The sequence below is a fragment of the Porites lutea genome, chromosome 4 (assembly GCF_958299795.1).
Source record: "Porites lutea chromosome 4, jaPorLute2.1, whole genome shotgun sequence".
Lineage (NCBI taxonomy): Eukaryota > Metazoa > Cnidaria > Anthozoa > Scleractinia > Poritidae > Porites > Porites lutea.
In genome coordinates, this window is record NC_133204.1 from 9,517,877 (window position 1) to 9,535,801 (window position 17,925).

Sequence of the window (17,925 nt, forward strand, 5' to 3'; positions counted from 1 at the left end):
TCCAAAGCATTTGTAATCTGCGACCACAAATCAGATGAGACCAGATCTGTGACGCACAAAAACAAAGCATACCTGGTTTGATTGATGTTTCGAATGCTAAGTAATCAACACTACACGCACCGCGCCAATCAGAAGCTGCGTTCGTGGGCGAACGCAGTTTTTCAAAATCGTGGGGTTTGCGGGTAAGCGGTTCCTTCTTTCCCCTCCTCCTCCCCCGTCATTAATTTTTTTTTTGCTCTTCTCCCAGCTTTCTAGACGAACCTCACGAGGAAACGCTTGCTACGCAGGCTAAATCTGCTTTGGAACATCGTCATGTCTTGTTGCAAAATAACCAGTGCTGAAAATCTAGACAATTTAATAGGCGCCCAGCCTCGAATAAGCTCCCACCGCCTTGAATAAGTAGCCACTGTCGAGGTCCACAAATTCAATTATGGCGCAGGTTGCTTAATCGAATAAATGTAAAGGACTAAAATTCACTGCTAATGGAGTCAGGCGTAGAGGAAGGTTAGATAAAAAAAGAGGAAAATCGTGGTTATTCTCATTCGATCATGACAAGGGATTTATCGAGATCAGAGTATTTTTTTTATGGTATTTAATAGGGCAAACCTCCTTGGTGCCAGCAAACATGGCTTCTTTTCTCACAAAGCTATAAGACCACATATGTCATTAATTTTGCGAAAGTAATGTTGTAGCAAGGGTTTTCGTTACAAAATGAAAAATCATAGAGTTGAAATAAAAAATGAAAAAATCAGAAATAATTGTACATGTATGAACTGAAGAAATGGTTGCTAATAATCCAAGAAAACGATGTACTAAGACTGTATAAAAAAGCACCATGACAATTAAACTAGTAAACATCCTAGTAGTAGCAACAAAAAGTAGATTCCTGGCGCCCTAGGGATCTCTCAGGCCTTGCCAAGGAGGGCAGTGGGATATCAATATACGCAATATTTTTTTTTTCGTAAGATACTAGTAATCGGCTCCTGAAGATACCAATATACCTAAAAATTGTTAAAATGATTTCCAGCACCTGAAATTGCCTTAAAACAGAATACTATATACCTTGCAATGACTTGTCAGGCTGCTGAGAAATAACACAGCAGTGTAGCCGGTCACGAGTTTTTTGGATATTCCCTCCTTTGGCATCCCACGCGAACTTCTGGTAAGCATATTTCCATAACTGTGTGAACATACATTCATATATGAAGAAATGTGATCCCGTTATTAAGGACTCTATCTATTACGGACTTACAAGCACAGTTTTCGGTCCCCACACCATGTCTCTTGATGTAACGGAAAACGAGCGTATTACCTTTTAACATGTATGTTCGCTCAGTCCGTCCGAGCAGATATTTTGCGCTACAGTCAATCTGAACATAAAGACACATTGAAATCCATTTAAAGTATTTTTCCGTTTCTGATTGGCTCAAATCCCTGGCAGATTCTCCAGCTAGCGATGCCCAGATATGGAAGACGTTTGCGATATCCGTTAAAATGGCGTCAATAGTGCAGGCTATCGCCAGAAAAAGGCTCTGCAACCGAGAAACCTTGGGGACGAGGTTGTGTCAGCTCAGCTGTTTTGGTAGAGCTGCAGAATAAGGCGGAAAATTTAACACGTTTTCGAAAGAAGAAATGGCCGAACTACTGCCTAAAACATAGCAAGGATAACAGAATTACAACTTAACGGATGACAACTGCTACTTGAAGAATATCTGCGCGACTAAACATCTATTTACAGTGCTGCGGAGCAGTTTTAAGTACGGGGACCGATGACTACCTCTTTTGAAGGGGGAGGTGGGGGGGGGGGGGGGGGGGAGGGAGTTTGGGCTGGATTCTAAATTTACCGAAATTTCGTTTTCGAGGTTCCTGTAACTCCTTTATTTGGTTTAGAATGTCATCGAAACATGTAATATCACAACTTAAAATTTCCACTTGGGCTTTTAATGCATCAGAGACTATCATCAGCCAATATCGTTCGTTTAAAGAAACCTTAGTTGGGCGGAGTAGTCTTCAGATTTAACAGAGAACCTTCATAAAAAAAATTCCATTCGGAATTGTTGGATATCCTACTTAGCTTGTTGGCTGGTTTGAAAACGCGGAAGTCTACGACTGAGTGCATCTTTGTAAGATAGGCGTTTTAAGGCTTACTACGCCTCAGATATAGGATCAAAACGGACCAATAGTAAATTTAGGTGCTTTGCCAGGTCTGCCAGCCCAATATTCTTATTCCAGCAAAGATGTTTTTTTTATACGAAAAGTCTTCTACTTAATTCTATTTTCATTGTTTTTCAAAAGGTGGGGGGCACTGGCCTCCCAGCCCCTCCCCCTGCGTGGGCCCTGATTTAGATCGTAAATTTGACGAGGAACTAGCGAATGAATTAAGACGGGGACTTTAGTAAGGTAAGAATTGTTTTGAATGAGTTTTAAAGCAATTATATAGTTTGGATTCCGCTTCAGTAGGATCTTAAGAACCATGTCAGACCCACACATGGCTCTGCGTAGATTTACGCTGGTCATTGAAAGATTTCATCCTGTTCGGTTTGAGGATTGGATAAAATACCATTTTTTCTCATACTTTAGAGGACGACCATGAGGAGGAGAGTTTCTAAATACTAGTTAGCGTGCGCAAGTGAACCAGCGTCATTTTGGAGGGAAAACGCGATAGCCGTTATCATTCTACTACGGGTGTTAGCAATCTGTTTTTTTTGCCGGAATCAAGTTAGCAAAAGTTAGAAGTTTTACCATTTTGTGATCAGGAGACCTCTTAATCTCCTTCGACAGTTTTAACTGTACCAACCTTTCTAGTGAAAAAAAGTGTAATGCAGTACAGTGATGCCTATATTTTTAGAAGACGTAGTCGTTCTCGTCCTCGAATCTAATGGTCTATACTAGCACTTGTCAAGTATAGAAAATTCACCTTATGATTTACTGACAATGCGTACGGTTGGATTTCATTTATAGCTACATTAGCCTGTACTAGGTGGTCAAGATCCGGCGCAACTCTTTTAAAACCCCAACTGAAGATGGCTGACAATTTCGAACATAAAAAGCTGAAGCTGTCGTAATGAAAAATGCAGTAGGCGAAGTTTCAGCCGGTCAAGTCTGCTCCAAAGTGAATTTTCTATGGAATCCACTCCACAAAGTGCATAAAATGTTAATTATTTATCTTGAATAACTTTAATTTACATCTGTGACCTATTACAAACATTCATATTCCTTGATCCCTGTTCCTTATCCCTAAACTGATCGACACTAATTTATCGCGTTGTTATCCTGAATACCATTCCCTCGCAAAAAAAGATCAACCTTCTTGAAGTGGGTCTAAAAGAATTGCCAGGATCGAACAGCGTTTGCCTCTATCTGGTGCTTCAATCAATGTAAATGGGCTACATGCATGGCCCAAGATCTTTAATGACGTCATAAAGCACGTACATAATGACGTAGTTCCGGTACGTTTTCACGATGTCATCTGTAATTGTCAGCGTCTGAAATAGAAGAGCACAATTCTTAAAAGCTCTTGGTATTGGTAAAATAGTTACTTAGGTCATTCCTCATACATATGAAGGACCTCAAAGGGATGAAGAAATGGATAATAACCGTTACACACCTTCAGAGGCATGCTCAGAGAACTAGAACGGAAAGTCAATTTGGATATTGCAATGCTCAAATTGTAAGTTTTCTTTAAAAAATTACAGATGTGCTACACATTGGAAGTGAAATGCTGGTGAATGGAGCTTAAGAGAAACTTCACTATACACTATTATACTAAACAGGGACAGCGGAGTCGGGGGGGCTGCCCCCTCACTCTCAACCCTCCAAAATAAAGGCGTACTTGAAGGGGGGTCTCCTCAGCCTGAACCAACTCTAAGTAACTAGTCAGTCCCCCTCCACACCACACTGAAAAAAATTGTTTCGCCGTCCATGTTACAAGAAAATAATGTTACTTTCCTCAGAATCAGCGTCTGATTATTCCCGACTTACCAAAACTCAAAGTTGTCTGGGATTTTTCCAACTGATGAAGACCAGGCATTAAGGAAGGATTTCTTCAGTAGCATTAGCAACATTATTGCCGGAAAGTTAACGGTCGCGTTTTAATGGTTTATTACTTAGAGAACGATCACTAGTGAGAGATGAAATACGCGCGTTTGGCGTTTGGCTGAAAAGCTGTGGTCCTATTCTGTCAAAAGTGAAGTGTTCCCAAACTCCCGAACGAACATGGAACGCACTAGGCTACTTAAGACTTATTTTACTGTCAACCGCGTTGAAAAATTCTAGGAATGTGTATTGTGTAATGATCAATCTGTTATAACTGGTCAATCATACACATTGTATCATCGAGAGGGCTGTGTTACAGAGACAGCTCGCAGAACTGAACAAAACAGAACAGAAAAACCTCCTGGGTTTTACCACGCATGCGCAACGAACCTAAGATCCCCGATATAACATCTCCCCCCTTCAAAGGGAAGCAGTCACTTAATCTCAACTCAACAACTGTTCTTTTCAAACAACATTAACCGTCAACTAGTGTTCTCTCTTAAGCTCACAGTCTCGCAAATAGATAAGCGGACCCCAATTGGTCCTTGTAGGAAAGCTTTTTTTCCGTATTAGTAGGTATGGAAATCTCACATGAAGAACTTGGATGGGCTCTGAAAGTATCATCACCAGTGACAGTTTCTGGAATATTCGACTGGAGCTAGACAGAGTTGTCATGGCTATGTCAAGGTCTGAATGAGGCTTGGAAGCTCCCTTTGTTTGGCTTTCCACAGGAGAGGGTTGACAACAACCAGCCAAAGGAAGTTCATCTGACATCGAATGAAGGTCTTCCAACCCTGGGGTATCCATATGAGAAGGCATCTCAGGCAGCTGATCAATCACTGAGTCACTGGTCGATGGAAGTACACCTACAGGTCGGCTAAACAGTTGATGAATATGCCGTTACCACAAAGATCCAGACACATTAAATACGTAATATCTTGAACAAAGAACCTCAGTAATAACACCTTGAATCCATTTCTCTCCCCTTCCACAATTAGAATCACCGGCATTCAACTGGCGCAGGCCTCCCTTTGCAGTGCGACTTAGAGCGATTTTCGTATGACCTAGAAAAATGATCTCGGTAAGTGTTCGTTATTTGTTTTATCACCAATGGATGAAAAGATCAAAACATGGACTGTTCGTTTTCCCGCCAAATGGAGAGGGCATCTTTCGATTGGCCAATCGTGTTGCAGTATGACGTCAAAGCGAAGTATCGATTGATTTCTAGAAAGTTCCGCTTCACCAACCAAAAGCCACGCGCGTTTGTATCCGTTCGATAAAAATCGCTCTATTTCCGTTCGTTTGTTGTTTCTGTTTTGTTCGTGCGTTTTCATTTCAAGGTAATACGAAAATCGCTCTGTCATGGTATTGTACGAGCTTCAACATGTTTTTCAACAGAAGGAGTCAGTAAATCCAGACGCGTACGCAGTCTCCTACCCATCAGAAGCAGTGAGGGAAGTTCACCTGTAGTAGAATATGGAGTGTTTCGATAAACAAACAAGTATTTGGCGATTACACAGACACACCAATTTGAGTAGCTTGGGCTTGTTTTATTGCAGTCTTCAAAATCTGCACAACTCGTTCAGCCTGACGGTTGGTGGAAGGTTTGTAAGGTGCAGAATGTACGATGCATAATCCTATTGTTAGAACAAAACCTTTCAAATTGTGTGAACTGAACTGTAGCCCATTGTCAGAAACAAAAATTTCTGAAAGACCATGCCCACTGGAAATGTCACGTAATGAAGTGATGGTGGCTTGGGATGTAGTACACGCCATTTTCACCACCTCCGGGTATTTGCTTTATGCATCCACAGCAAAAAGGTAAGTACATCCACCTATTGGTCCAGCATAATCTACATGAATACGAGACCACAGCCGTGCTGGGAAAATCTAGGGATGAATTTGAGCAGTAGGGTGTGCTGATCTCAGAGACTGGTTCAGGTACAGAAACAGTTCTTTCAATATGTGAATCGATGCTGGGCCACCAAACATAAGAACTGGCCATTGCTTTCATTTGGAAATACCAGGATGAGTTTCATGTTACTCTTCCAACGCTATCTCCTGAAGCGAAGGGGCTACGATAACAGGCGTGTCTCCCAGTAGACAGCCCTGTTGGGTTCTCAACTCATTTCGTTTGCTCTTATAGAGTACAAGTGTAGGATCCACAACACCAGGCCAGCCACTAATAACGTAAGTGTACACTTTGGACAGCACTGGATCGACTTTGGTCTCTTTCTTGATCATATGACTGGTCACATTGGTTACAACCTCGGAATCTAAGAAGTAGCATTCACCATTCTCACACTTAGGTGACTATGTCTGAGGTAAAGGAAGACGGGACATGCTGTCTGCATCAGCATGTGCAGCAGTGCTCCGGTACTCAATGTTGTAGCTGTACGAAGCCAGGATAAGTGCCCACCTTTGACGTCGAGCTGCAGCATGAGCAGGAACAAGCCGATGTGGTCGAAAAAGAGTCAGCAGTGTTCCATGATCTGTTAAGATTGTCAGGCAAATACTGGCAGAATCGTTTTAATCCAAAAATGATACTCAGAGCCTCCTGTTCTGACTGTGAGTAATTATGTCGGGCACTTGTCAAAGTATAAGAAGCAAAGGCGACGGGTCCAAATTGCCCACTAATCTTGTGAGATAGAACAGCTCCTGCACAGTAAGATGAAGCATCACGTGAAAGGAACGGGGGCAGAGTGTGATCATAGTGTACTAACGCCTGAGAATCTAGTAACAAGTTTTTTTGCTGAATTAAATGCATCTTCTTCAATTTTGGACCACCTCCAGGGGTTATCTTTCTTGAGCAGACTGTGAAGAGGTACCAGTACAGTAGAATGATGTGGCATGAACCGTGAATAGAACATTATAAGTCCCAGAAAAGACTTTAATGTGGTATCTTAGGCCTTGGAGCATCACGGATGGCTGCAAGTTTATCGTCGGTAGGCTGTAAGCCCTCTCCATTGACCTTCTGACCTAGGTAAACTACCGATTGCTGAAGGAATTTGCATTTTGTCTTGTTCAGTTTGAAACCTGCAGAACGAAGACGTTCCAGTACAAGAGAGAGGGTGCAAAGGTGATCCTCTGGGTCAGTTTAAGCCACAAGGATGTCATCCAAACGACTTACAGCTTTTGGAATGTCAGAAAGCAAACAGGCCATGATTCTGTGAAAAATAGCTCGACCAGAATGAATTACATTTGGTAGCCTTTTAATAGCAAACAAACCAATGTAAGTATTAATTATCAGATAGGGCTGTGATTCTTCTACAATTGGTATTTGATGATAGGCTTGCTTAATGTCTAGGACATTAAACATGGTACATCCCCTCAAGGCTGAATGCATGTCCTCAATCTGGGGCATAGGGTAGGTCTCAAAATTAGCACGTGTATTGTATGTTGCACTAAAATCTTCGCGTACAGAACACGTACTTCATCACTGTCTTTCTTTCCAACTACTACAATGGGGGCAGCACTAACGGCAGAAGTAACTCTTTCAATCAGGCGGTCTCTTTCCATTTTCAACCAGGTACTCTCCACTTTTGATTGCAAAGCATAAGGAAATGGTCTTGCTTTCTGAAATTTCGCCCCTTGAATTTCATTTAACTCAACAGGCTTACCAGTATAACACCCCAGTTCAGGTTGGAACAATTCACTATACTGCTCAAGGACAGAATCCAATGCCTGATCTCCAGAGGTAGCTTGAATTGTAGAAAAATCAGATGGCAAAGTTCCAATATGATTCAAACCTGGCAGGTTTTGCCAATCCAAGTTGGTATGCACAAGCCAGTTCCGTCCAAACAATGTACAGGATCCTTCATTCACAATAAGTAAGGGCAAAGAATACTGTGATCCCGAGTACTCAACATTCACACAGGCCTCTCCTAAAGGACGCACAGTTTTACCAGTGTAGGTTGACAGAATAACATTTGTTGGATCAATTTTGACATCAGGACAAACTTCTTTAATGAAGCTGATTGGGGCAAGAGACAGAGCACAACCAGTGTCTAACTGCATACAACAATCAGTGTTTTCAATCTTCAGCTTCACAGAAATTTCAGATCTAAACATTGTGTTAACGTCATAAACCACATAAAGTTCGTCGTTCTCACATACCGATTCTTGTGGAAGCTCTTCTTCAGCACACACGATGTTAATACCCTTTTTGCAAACTCGAGCAATATGGCCTCTTGCATTACATTTCCGGCATACAGCACTTATAAATTTGCATTTAGGCCTTACGTGATCGGCGCTACCTCATGAGAAGCAAGAAAAGTCGCTTGTGAAAAATTCGAAGGTTGACGAGCACTTTGTCGTGAATCAAGCTGTAAACCTGTATATCCACGAGAAAAAAAAGGCGAAGAAGAAAATCCTTGGTAACTGAATTCACAGGCTGAGGAAATTGTTGTTGAACTCCCATTGACTCTTTACCCTTTACCGATTACCGAAATCATTACAGCGACTTTTTTCTTGTTGGCCGTTTGAATAACAACCACGGTAGCATCAGCAGGACAATGGCCAATACAATCGACCATCTAAGAATTGTTCCAGTCTTTCGAAATAAGCGGTGAACGTCTCAGTAGACGGATCGAACTCCCCAACGGAGCCAGGCAGCGTGGGTGAAGCCATGATGGAAACCACAAATGCGCAAGCAAACACGTGCCCGATCGCATTGAAGAAGCCAACACAGAATAAGGTCATACAGTGAAGAATGACGATGGTCACGTATCACAACGAATTCGTGGGGATCCCATCCTTGTCGCCAAAACGTTATTACTGGTCAATCATGTACATTGTATTAACAAGAAACTGTGTTACAGGGACAGCTCACCGAACCAAACAAAACAGAACAGAACAACCTCCCGTGTTCTACTACGCATGCCCAACGAATACCACAATCACAACGAAGATCATTACATGTGGGCAAGCCACAAAACAACAAACCATTGACTGTTGGTGCTTTCGATTTAGTTTTCTCGCACTTTATTAGCAGATCTTAAAGGTGTTTGATGGTGCGTAGTGGTACAGCATTTCTGCGCTTATCACTGTCGTCGCTGTGGTCGACCTAATTGCTTCCTCCATGTGTATGCAAAAAAGAGGAAGAGGGCAAAAAATAAATACTCTAGGACCCCCTACTTTATTATGCATCATAAGGCAATTCTATCCCTCTAAAACGCAAGAAAGCATAAAAGCATACTAAATCGATCGTTTCATTAGGAAAAAATAACAAACTCAGTCATTTTTCATTTTTTCTTTGTCCTTTTTTTTGGGGGGGGGGTATCTCAGTTAATTTGGGATACAGGGAGGGGGGGCAAAACAGTTCTTATGAAGATGGGGGCTCATCATATACTACAGGAGCTATCCGTCGAGTCCCACCAGCTCCCCCTCCCCCACTGTCGAGCTTATACAAATTGCGAAATATCTCCTTAAAATACAATTTTGAGTAATCTAATTAACGGTTACCTCCTGTTTATAACGAACTCAAGGCACAAGAAAATAAATTAAAGTGTCCAATTGTTTATGCAACTGGTAAGTCATGTTATTTTGCACCCTAGATGTCTACCTGCTGTTTGTTCATTCTCAGGGAACTCAATAGCTTGTTAAGACTACTAGCTGCCTTAATTTTAACTTTTCAAAAAGGGGCTCTCTTACAGGTGTAGAAGGCACAAGTGTAATAATTGGACCCAAGTGTAATAAAGGTCCCATCTGTAATAACATTTGGACCCAAGCGTAATAAAAGTCCCATCCGTAATAACATTTTGAACCCAAGCGTAATAAAGGTCCTATCTGTAATAACATTTGGACCCAAGTGTAATAAAGGCCGTATTTGTAAAAGTTACCTTTATACTCAAACTGGTAATATACCAACAACAAATTATGGCCAATAAGAGGTAAAGAGTGTAAAATCACGTGACCTGCGGAAACCAACCGCTGCCATTTAATTTTATCTTGGCTTTACACGCAGTTTGGCTAGAAAAGTATTCACTATAAGCTACACGGCACTGGCCATTAAAAAATAAGGCCATTGTCACTTAGAATTAGTAACTAAAGAAAATTTGTGTTCAGTATTGCTTTACTGCGCTCTTACGAGAGTGTTTTTTACTGTTGCGGGCGACAAGAGGAGCCCGCAATCCTAATCTCCAGGTTGTTGTTACGCACGTATCTCATGTATGTAGTCAGCTTTCGTTTGGAATTCCAGTAAGAATGAATAGAATGCACAGAACGCAATTTGATCACGTGCGTTTGGACCTTCTATCACTCGTAATCTTATCACGCGTGTTTTGACCATATGTCACGTGAAACGTACGCAAAGCACAGCGCTAGAGAAAAGGCGTTTTGACCTTCGATCGTTGTCGCCCGCACTCCGTAACCTTTGGTTGTTACTAGTTATAACGTTAAATTCTTATGTTATCTTTATTCGTTCGATCATCGATTTCAGGAAATCCTCAATTTTCCTACGCTATATAATTTGTATTCAGCAACGGCGTATGTTTTATTAGATTTCACTACGAAACAGTTTTAAGATACTCCTTTTCAGTACAAGTACAGACAGTCATGAAATCCTATCAATAAAATTCAGCCCTGAGTGAAATACTGAAAATGACAAGAAGACAGAGGGGAAAAATGATAACAGATTCCACTGGGTTGAAAACTGTTTAGCCTGACATTTTATATAAAAGAACGCGAATGACATATTTATTTGTTCTGGAGCGATGAATTTTTTTAAAAGCACGTTTCATAGCCAGTTATAAATTTGCCAAAACTTAAAGCGAGAGTCATTGCTAGATTTTGTGCTATTTTTCCCGTACATGTTTTCCTCGGTCCGTTGGTCACATGACCCTTGATGTCAGCCTTGTAAGTTAAGATAACCATGACTGATGTATAGACTGTTCTGGAGATGTTTCAAATTATTTCAGTCATAACAAATGAGACCTTTATTACACTTGGGTCCAAATGTTGTTACAGATGGGACCTTTATTACACTTGGGTCCAGTTATTACACTTGTGCCTTCTACCCTCCCCCCCCTCCCTCAACTAAATAATGACCGGTCCTTTATGAATACATTTCGACACTTCCGCACATACACATGTCTGAGTGCTCTAATTTCAACACCTCCTTATCGAATGTACTTGAACTTAAAGCTGATGAGTGCTGATCAGAAGATAACGATTTCTGCTAGTATTATTGACTTACCACAGAATTGCTTTGCACCAGAGCGCTCAGATAGAGACGGGTCCTTTCATCCAACTTTGCCTCAGGTATTTTGGGAAGTGCAGGAACAGAAAGGCTTTTTAATGCCATCTGCAAGTAAAGATATGAAGCATTTTAACCTCCGACAGATCACATTACCAGAACTGAACCTCCTGAATTAAAACGACAGAATGGTCATTTCATATTCTCTTCTATAAGATTCTAACACGCATGCGTTTCGGCTACGAGGTTATGCCATGAGCTCAGGATATGAGCGCTATAATATAAATAAAGTTATTATTATTAATTATTATTATTAGGATGATGGGAAGATTTCACTTCGTTTAATCCCGAGAAATGTTGCACCAACATTGTGTGGTTATTTTGTGTTTTCACCGCCGTTGTTGCTGTCAACGCAATGACCTTGCCACTGTTTGGTTGTGTGGGAGAATTTGATTAAAGCACAAGCGCATTCGACTGTGAATACTGTAAAGACGCAGATAGCTTTGTGGCTAATAACATCGGACGGTGTGCAGCGGATGCGACGGCCGCAGTAACTGGAGCGTTCAAAAAACGTTAGGTTGTCGTAATGTTTTCAACAATAGGCAAGAAAACGCGAGTCATCTTTTGTAATCTGTGTAGTATGGGAAAATTTCTTGTAGCTCTTGTTCTCCTCTTCTGGGGCCCAGAAGCGGGGTATGGCGATGACCAGACTTCACAACTCTCAAGTACCAAACTAAGATCTTACCATGTCGTGAGGCTGCTATGACAGTTTCGCGGGGGGGGGGGGCGGGGGGGGGGGGGAGGGGGGGTTGGGGGTTGCAAGGACGAGTGGAAAAAACCAACTGGCTTTGGTCAGGTAGGGCTCCAGGCCCAGAAATGCGGCCTATCAAGGAGTGGGAATCTCTGATCGCAAACCCGAATGGATGACATACTCGTTAGCCCTGGAAGGTAACCATCTCCCGGGATAAAAAAACATGAAAAGTGAGCCAACCTATCTTTCAGATTCAGGCTTGGCTATTGGACAATTATCAATTGACATTTCGAAAAGCGGAACCTTAGGGACACGGACATGGAGAATAGACTTGACGATCTAACTAACAATTGCTCGGATGTGACGACAGCCAGACAGGAAACTGAAATGGTTGTGACCAGGAGGGCGAAAGCCTGTGGGGAGCGCGCAGTGAAATTAAGTGTCCCTATACCATGTAAGTAATTGGCATGTACGGAAAATGTAAGCGATTTTCGCAGCCTAAGAAGTAACAAGAGAAATGAGAAAGCACATAATCGACAAACTTGGTGTGATTAACTAATGCACATGGATAGGGACAAGGAAAGCTTTGCTCAAAACTGTTGAGACAGAGCTAAATGAAAGAAAGGAGGACGTCACTAAGGAGAGGTAGCTGTCATGTTTTCACCGAACGTGGCGAAAAGTCTACTAAAATTATTACTGGTGAACATCAGAATACAAAACAAGTAACGGAAAAACAGGAATTGGGAGTGGAGAGAGGTTCAACCAGTTATGTTAGATATATAGATATGTGATAATATACATTTCTGAATTGGATGAACCAAACCAAATTGAACATCTACCTTTCGAGTGACCACAAACTCGTGAATTGCAACTTCTGAGCAAAAAGAATTGGAACAAGGTTCAACTAAAGCTAGATCTATTCAAAGGGTGGAATGGAAAGACAAACAGAGACATTACATTTTTTAGGCTAGAAACAGGCTCAAAGATTTGCAAAACAAAGGATGCATAAATGACTTTACAAAGAGTCGGAATAAAGCTTTATTTAAATTGCCAACAATAAACTCGAGGAGTAAACCCTGGCTCTTCAAATAAATGGTACAAGATCGCAGCAAGGAAAGTAGATAAACAAAGCATAAAGAGCTTGATATAAGGAAAGATAGAAGAACTATTCAAAGCCTGTTCACGGTCTGGAAAGATGAGGGATTTTTCAGTGGAAACCAAAAACAATCTGAGTAGCTGGTTCGGTCAATACCTCTGTGTTAATATGAACAGTGAAATATGATGAGGTTTCGACGGAAAAACCTGCATGCCTTTCAGTTTAGATGTTTGAGAAGAATTTTAAGGATATTTTGACTTGCTCACACAGGGCACAACACTTGCCAAAAGAATCAGTGATGAGGAGTTCTCCATGTTGCGGATAAATTTTGTGACTGTTTAGTGGTAGTAAGATTACAGCCAGGGGGAAAGAGAACAGATCTCTTTCACCTTCACTTGTCTGATTGAATGGCATATGGCAGCCTCACCATGACAAGTACGATGTAATAGTTTTGGTTGACTTACTGCTCTCTTTCTTCGCCTTGAGCTTGCCCTTCGTCATGTTGCTGAGTCTTGCGTTTTTCAAAGTGTCTGAGGGCTTTGGCGACTGCCAGTGGGAGAGACAGCAGATCTCTTTCACCTTCACTTGTCTGATTGAATGCCATATGGCAGCCTCACCACTCTGCCGCCAACTAGCTCAGTTGGCCCGCTACGAAGTGCAACATCCATCGCAAGTATGATGTAAAAATTTTGGTCGCCTTTCTGCTTTCTTTCTTCACCTTGAGCTTGCACTTCGTCATTTTGCCGAGTCTTGCGTTTTTCAAAGGGTCTAAGGGCTTTGGCGACTGTCAGTCCGGTCCTTGGACCAAACCATGTCATATTGTTGAACGTTTAGATGAACAGTCCCTGGTACTCCAAGTTGGGGATTGGTTGGGCCAATCTCCCGTCCCCATAAGCCAAGAACGCTACAAAAACCTTGAGCACTATAAATCGCTTTCTTTTGGGCCTTTGAGTTGGCTTTCTTAGGTGAGCAAAGCATGATGTACTTGTACTAGGCAGCTCAGGGACCTTTGCCAAGCAAAACAAAAATTTTAACTGTCCTAAGTTTTCACAAAAAATTAATCCTAAAATGTATAGATCAAAGCTTGGTCAGATTATCTGATCGTGCTCTGGTCTTTCTTCCTATATCAGAAAAGATTTCATTGCCTACCACAGGTATCAGTCTATAGGTCTGCACCTAATCCATCCTTAGAGTTTTCAAGTATGACCAAAGTCTCCTAACCATTTGGACATGGCCGGACCAATCTTCGGAGGTAGTAACTTCGTTGAAGCTGAAATCCACACACCATCTCTAGAGACCTCAAAGACAACAAGTTACATACTGCGGTTGACACAACCGCCAGGGCAAGTCGTAACATTTGCAAATAATATTTGAACCAACTGCTTAGCTGTTGTGCCAATGATTCCCTCCCCCCAAGACAAATTTTCTGGTAATTCCCCTGTGTCCTTGGCAAAATATTATGACATTCGGTATAAACGTAGCAGCTGAGACAACATCAAACCCCCCAAATTCATGCTCTTTAGTTTCTTCAGCCTCTCGTGTTGACCTTTCTTTGATGGACGAGTGAACAGTCTGACTGAAGCACCCATCACCAAGAGCTTTCCTGCCCTAAATCCCTTATTCTGCTTCTGCATCCACGTTATGCAACTGGTGAGAGTCGTCCCACGTATAATTCTTGACCGTTCAAGCTACATGAAAGATGGATTGTTTTTTTCCGAAGAGGGATTTTTTATGATGTCAAATTTTTAAGGTTATAATGCGCCTGTTTGCAAGTGAGTATTGGAATAAATAAAATTGTTGAATTTAGTGCTTTTCTTTTTCATTTTGCTTGTAAAAAAAGCTTCTGCTTATGTTTATGCTTAACCTTTAGAGCCATTAAGCCGTTTGTTTAAAGAATTAGGCATTGCAAAGATAGATTGAATGCCATTGACAGAGAAGGTGTCACGTGGATTGCACGACTCTGGGGGGGGGGGGGGACTACGGTAGGAAAGTTAACTAAGCTTGATTGACATGAACAGCCTAACAACTCTCAGAGCTCAATGAGATGGAAAGTCAAGTGACTTACGTATTTACCTTAAGCCTTCAAACTTTCTTTTTGCTAATATATCATTTAACTTTTTTTAGTAGCTCTCTAAAGGCTCACATTCCAAATTAAAGGCGTCCATTATTACTTTTTTTTTACCGTTCTGGCTACAGTGTTCGTTCCAAGGAAATCTCTAATACTCCTGGTATAACTCTCAATGATGCTTTAAAAATGTCTTGTCTATGTAAGAAAAATCTTTAAAAAACAACGAAGTTTATTATAGCAGTTTTTTATGCATTCGAATTCACATTCATTTAAATGAGCGAAAGTTTTTTAATCAGCATCAATTAACGAGCCCATGCCCTATAAGTTGAGTAGTACACTTAAAGAAATAAACTTACCTGACGTGTAACATAGGACACGGTGTCATTCACAGAGTAGCTTGTCATTTCAAGTACGTTCGCCAAAGAATTGTGCAAGGCTCCGCGGCCATCTTCTAAACTGAATGCAAAGTAAGCTGGTTTTTTAAATACAGCCATCTGTGAGTACAGCGTCTTCAGTTTCTCATTCGCTGTCTGCAAAATGCAAAGTTTTAATGTCTCAAGTTTGTTTACTATTAATCGCAAGAATTTCCCCTAACAACGGCAGCTTCAAGGTCACATGACGTCTCACAGAGAAACTGTTTTCCATCAGGATTCTACGAGCGGGCAAAATTACAATCTATGACGTCAGAGGGTAATAGGGCAATGTTCACCTACTTTTATTTCATGTTGGATCCAAGAATGTCTTTGTTGCGCAAATAACAGATCACTTACTGACTGTTTAGTCCCTTGGGAAATCAGTTCATAATGTTTCTCGACCATCTCACTGTTGAGAATGAGATGCTCACCACTTTTATGCCCATAATCAATTGTTTTTCTATGGTACCAGTCATTAAGTCACGTTCAGTTGGAGTAATTATTTAAAATACCTCTGTGGTTGGTAATTTGAACGCGGTTCATTCCATAAATCCTTCGCATTATATCGTCTTTGAGTGTTTAATGTGTTTTGCATCGGATTGGCAAACATTTCAAATTCGTTGTTAATTTACTTGAAATGCTATGACTACAACTGCATGTGATATCTTAACTTAGAATCATTTGATGTCAGAAATATGGATCTAGATCAAAAGGGTGGAATTGAGCTCTTGTATTCGAAGTTTTACCCACTATATATAACTAATTCAGACATGTTTATTTAAAAATGACATTTAATGCTGCAAATAATTGTTCTCATACATTTTTTTGGTAATTCTCAAGTGTATAGTTTTACTGATAACTTCACCATCATTTACAATCGAGACTCCTCCTCATATCACGTACGTTTCTTGCTTCTATTAGTTTTAAGCCATCTTTGGACGGAGTGATACGAGATTGGTCTCCTATTCTATGAACCACTAGATGGTGTTATTTTGGTCTCACAAAGCTGCGGAAAAATAAAGATGTTATTGAAATGGCTGTCGATTTTCTACCGGTTCATCCCCCTCCTTACCACCTTAATTTGTTTTTTCAAAGCATCTTTATTGTTCATTTTTTTTGGCGAGATAAATTGTTTTTTGCATTCAACCAACTTTGCATTAATCTTTCCAAAAGTATCAATTTCATTGTATCCGTTTCATCAGGAAGTATTAAAAAACACCGCGCAAAGATTTTTTTCACTTATAAGATCGAAAGGCGTGACTGTAGTTTCTCAGCTGGTAGGTTATAAAATATGATGAATTTAAATAACTTCAAAAAGAGCTTGCAGGTAACCTTTTTCACCTATCAAGATTTCGAATTTCTGGTAGGACCAAACTGTATAGCATGGTAATTGGCCAGGATTTTCGGTTAGTTTGGTTAAACTTTTCGTTTCTCCTTCCTAAAAAGAAAATGCATTACCTCTTTTCAGTTTGTTGTTACGCTTTGAACGGTTAAGAAATCATTGGACTGCCATTCCATCTAAAAGATATAATTTAATTCCCCAGCTCTCTTTTTCTGTTGAATAGTCTTGCTTTGGGGTTGCTTAAAAAGGCCGTAATTATTGGTACATAATGTGATGACACGAAACTCAGATTGTGTAGTAATGAGATGTTTTCACTTTATAAGAAAAAAGATAATCGTATAGTAATTACCTTTTTGTTGCTACAATCCGGGTTAAGATCAAGCCCAAGAGATATGGGTGGCTCCCGGAGATAGCCTGATGAAGTAATGAAGGGGTAAAGGAGCTTCATCTGCAAGAAAAGAAACTTAAACGGTTATTCCGCTTCCTTTCAAAGTGTGTTTGTCTTGATTTTCATATGGTCCCAGAAGTGCTAAGGTTGGGTCTTTTTCGACATAGGGAGTGACACTTTCTTTTCTGCTAACAAGCTAAGCACAGACCTGTTCAGTTGCGTTTGTGACTCTCGGAGCAACAAGTAGATTGACCAAGATTTCAGCAGCACTGTATGAGGAATTCTTTGGAACACTGGTCGCAGATATTTTGATTGGTGTAAGAAAGCAAATGGAAACGAAGAGGAGGATTCGTAACTCCATTTCTGAAGAAAAAAGGAAGTTGATTGTGGTTAAAAGTCATGGACTCGCATGAATTTTTGGTTGCTTTTTAAAGTAGCGTTTCTACAGGGAGAAGTTGTTGCCAAGCAGTTGTGCTGTGTTCTCGTGTATTGTTTCACAGTCTGGCTCTGTTGCTCCAGTTGGCGTCTCTGTTATGCAACTTCTGGTTTCTTTTCAGCCCTTTAGTTCAATTTCACTGCCAAGATTTCAGAAGCACAACCTGATTTTTTGCTTCTAGGTTTTTCTTTGCATTTTGAA

The 17,925-nt window shown here is 40.8% G+C and overlaps 1 protein-coding gene across 1 annotated transcript; it reads right to left on the bottom strand.

The window, feature by feature from the left end:
• Positions 1 to 2,773: 2,773 nt before the first annotated feature.
• On the bottom strand, positions 2,774 to 17,649 carry LOC140935449 (uncharacterized). The gene is made up of 5 exons (XM_073384999.1): positions 17,497 to 17,649; positions 17,250 to 17,348; positions 15,502 to 15,675; positions 11,231 to 11,338; positions 2,774 to 3,485 (listed from the first exon to the last, which is right to left on the bottom strand). Exons 1-5 carry the CDS (start codon positions 17,647 to 17,649, stop codon positions 3,387 to 3,389), a joined length of 633 nt encoding a protein of 210 aa, XP_073241100.1. The 3' UTR covers positions 2,774 to 3,386.
• Positions 17,650 to 17,925: the final 276 nt, after the last annotated feature.

Excerpts from the sequence above, each read along its gene's own strand:
- LOC140935449 (XM_073384999.1), bottom strand. The coding sequence starts at position 17,649 with ATGGAGTTACGAATCCTCCTCTTCGTTTCCATTTGCTTTCTTACACCA. Across the intron at positions 17,349-17,496 it reads TCACAAACGCAACTGAACAG|ATGAAGCTCCTTTACCCCTT; the intron begins GTCTGTGCTTAG and ends CTTTTCTTGCAG. Across the intron at positions 15,676-17,249 it reads CGGATTGTAGCAACAAAAAG|ACAGCGAATGAGAAACTGAA; the intron begins GTAATTACTATA and ends TGCATTTTGCAG.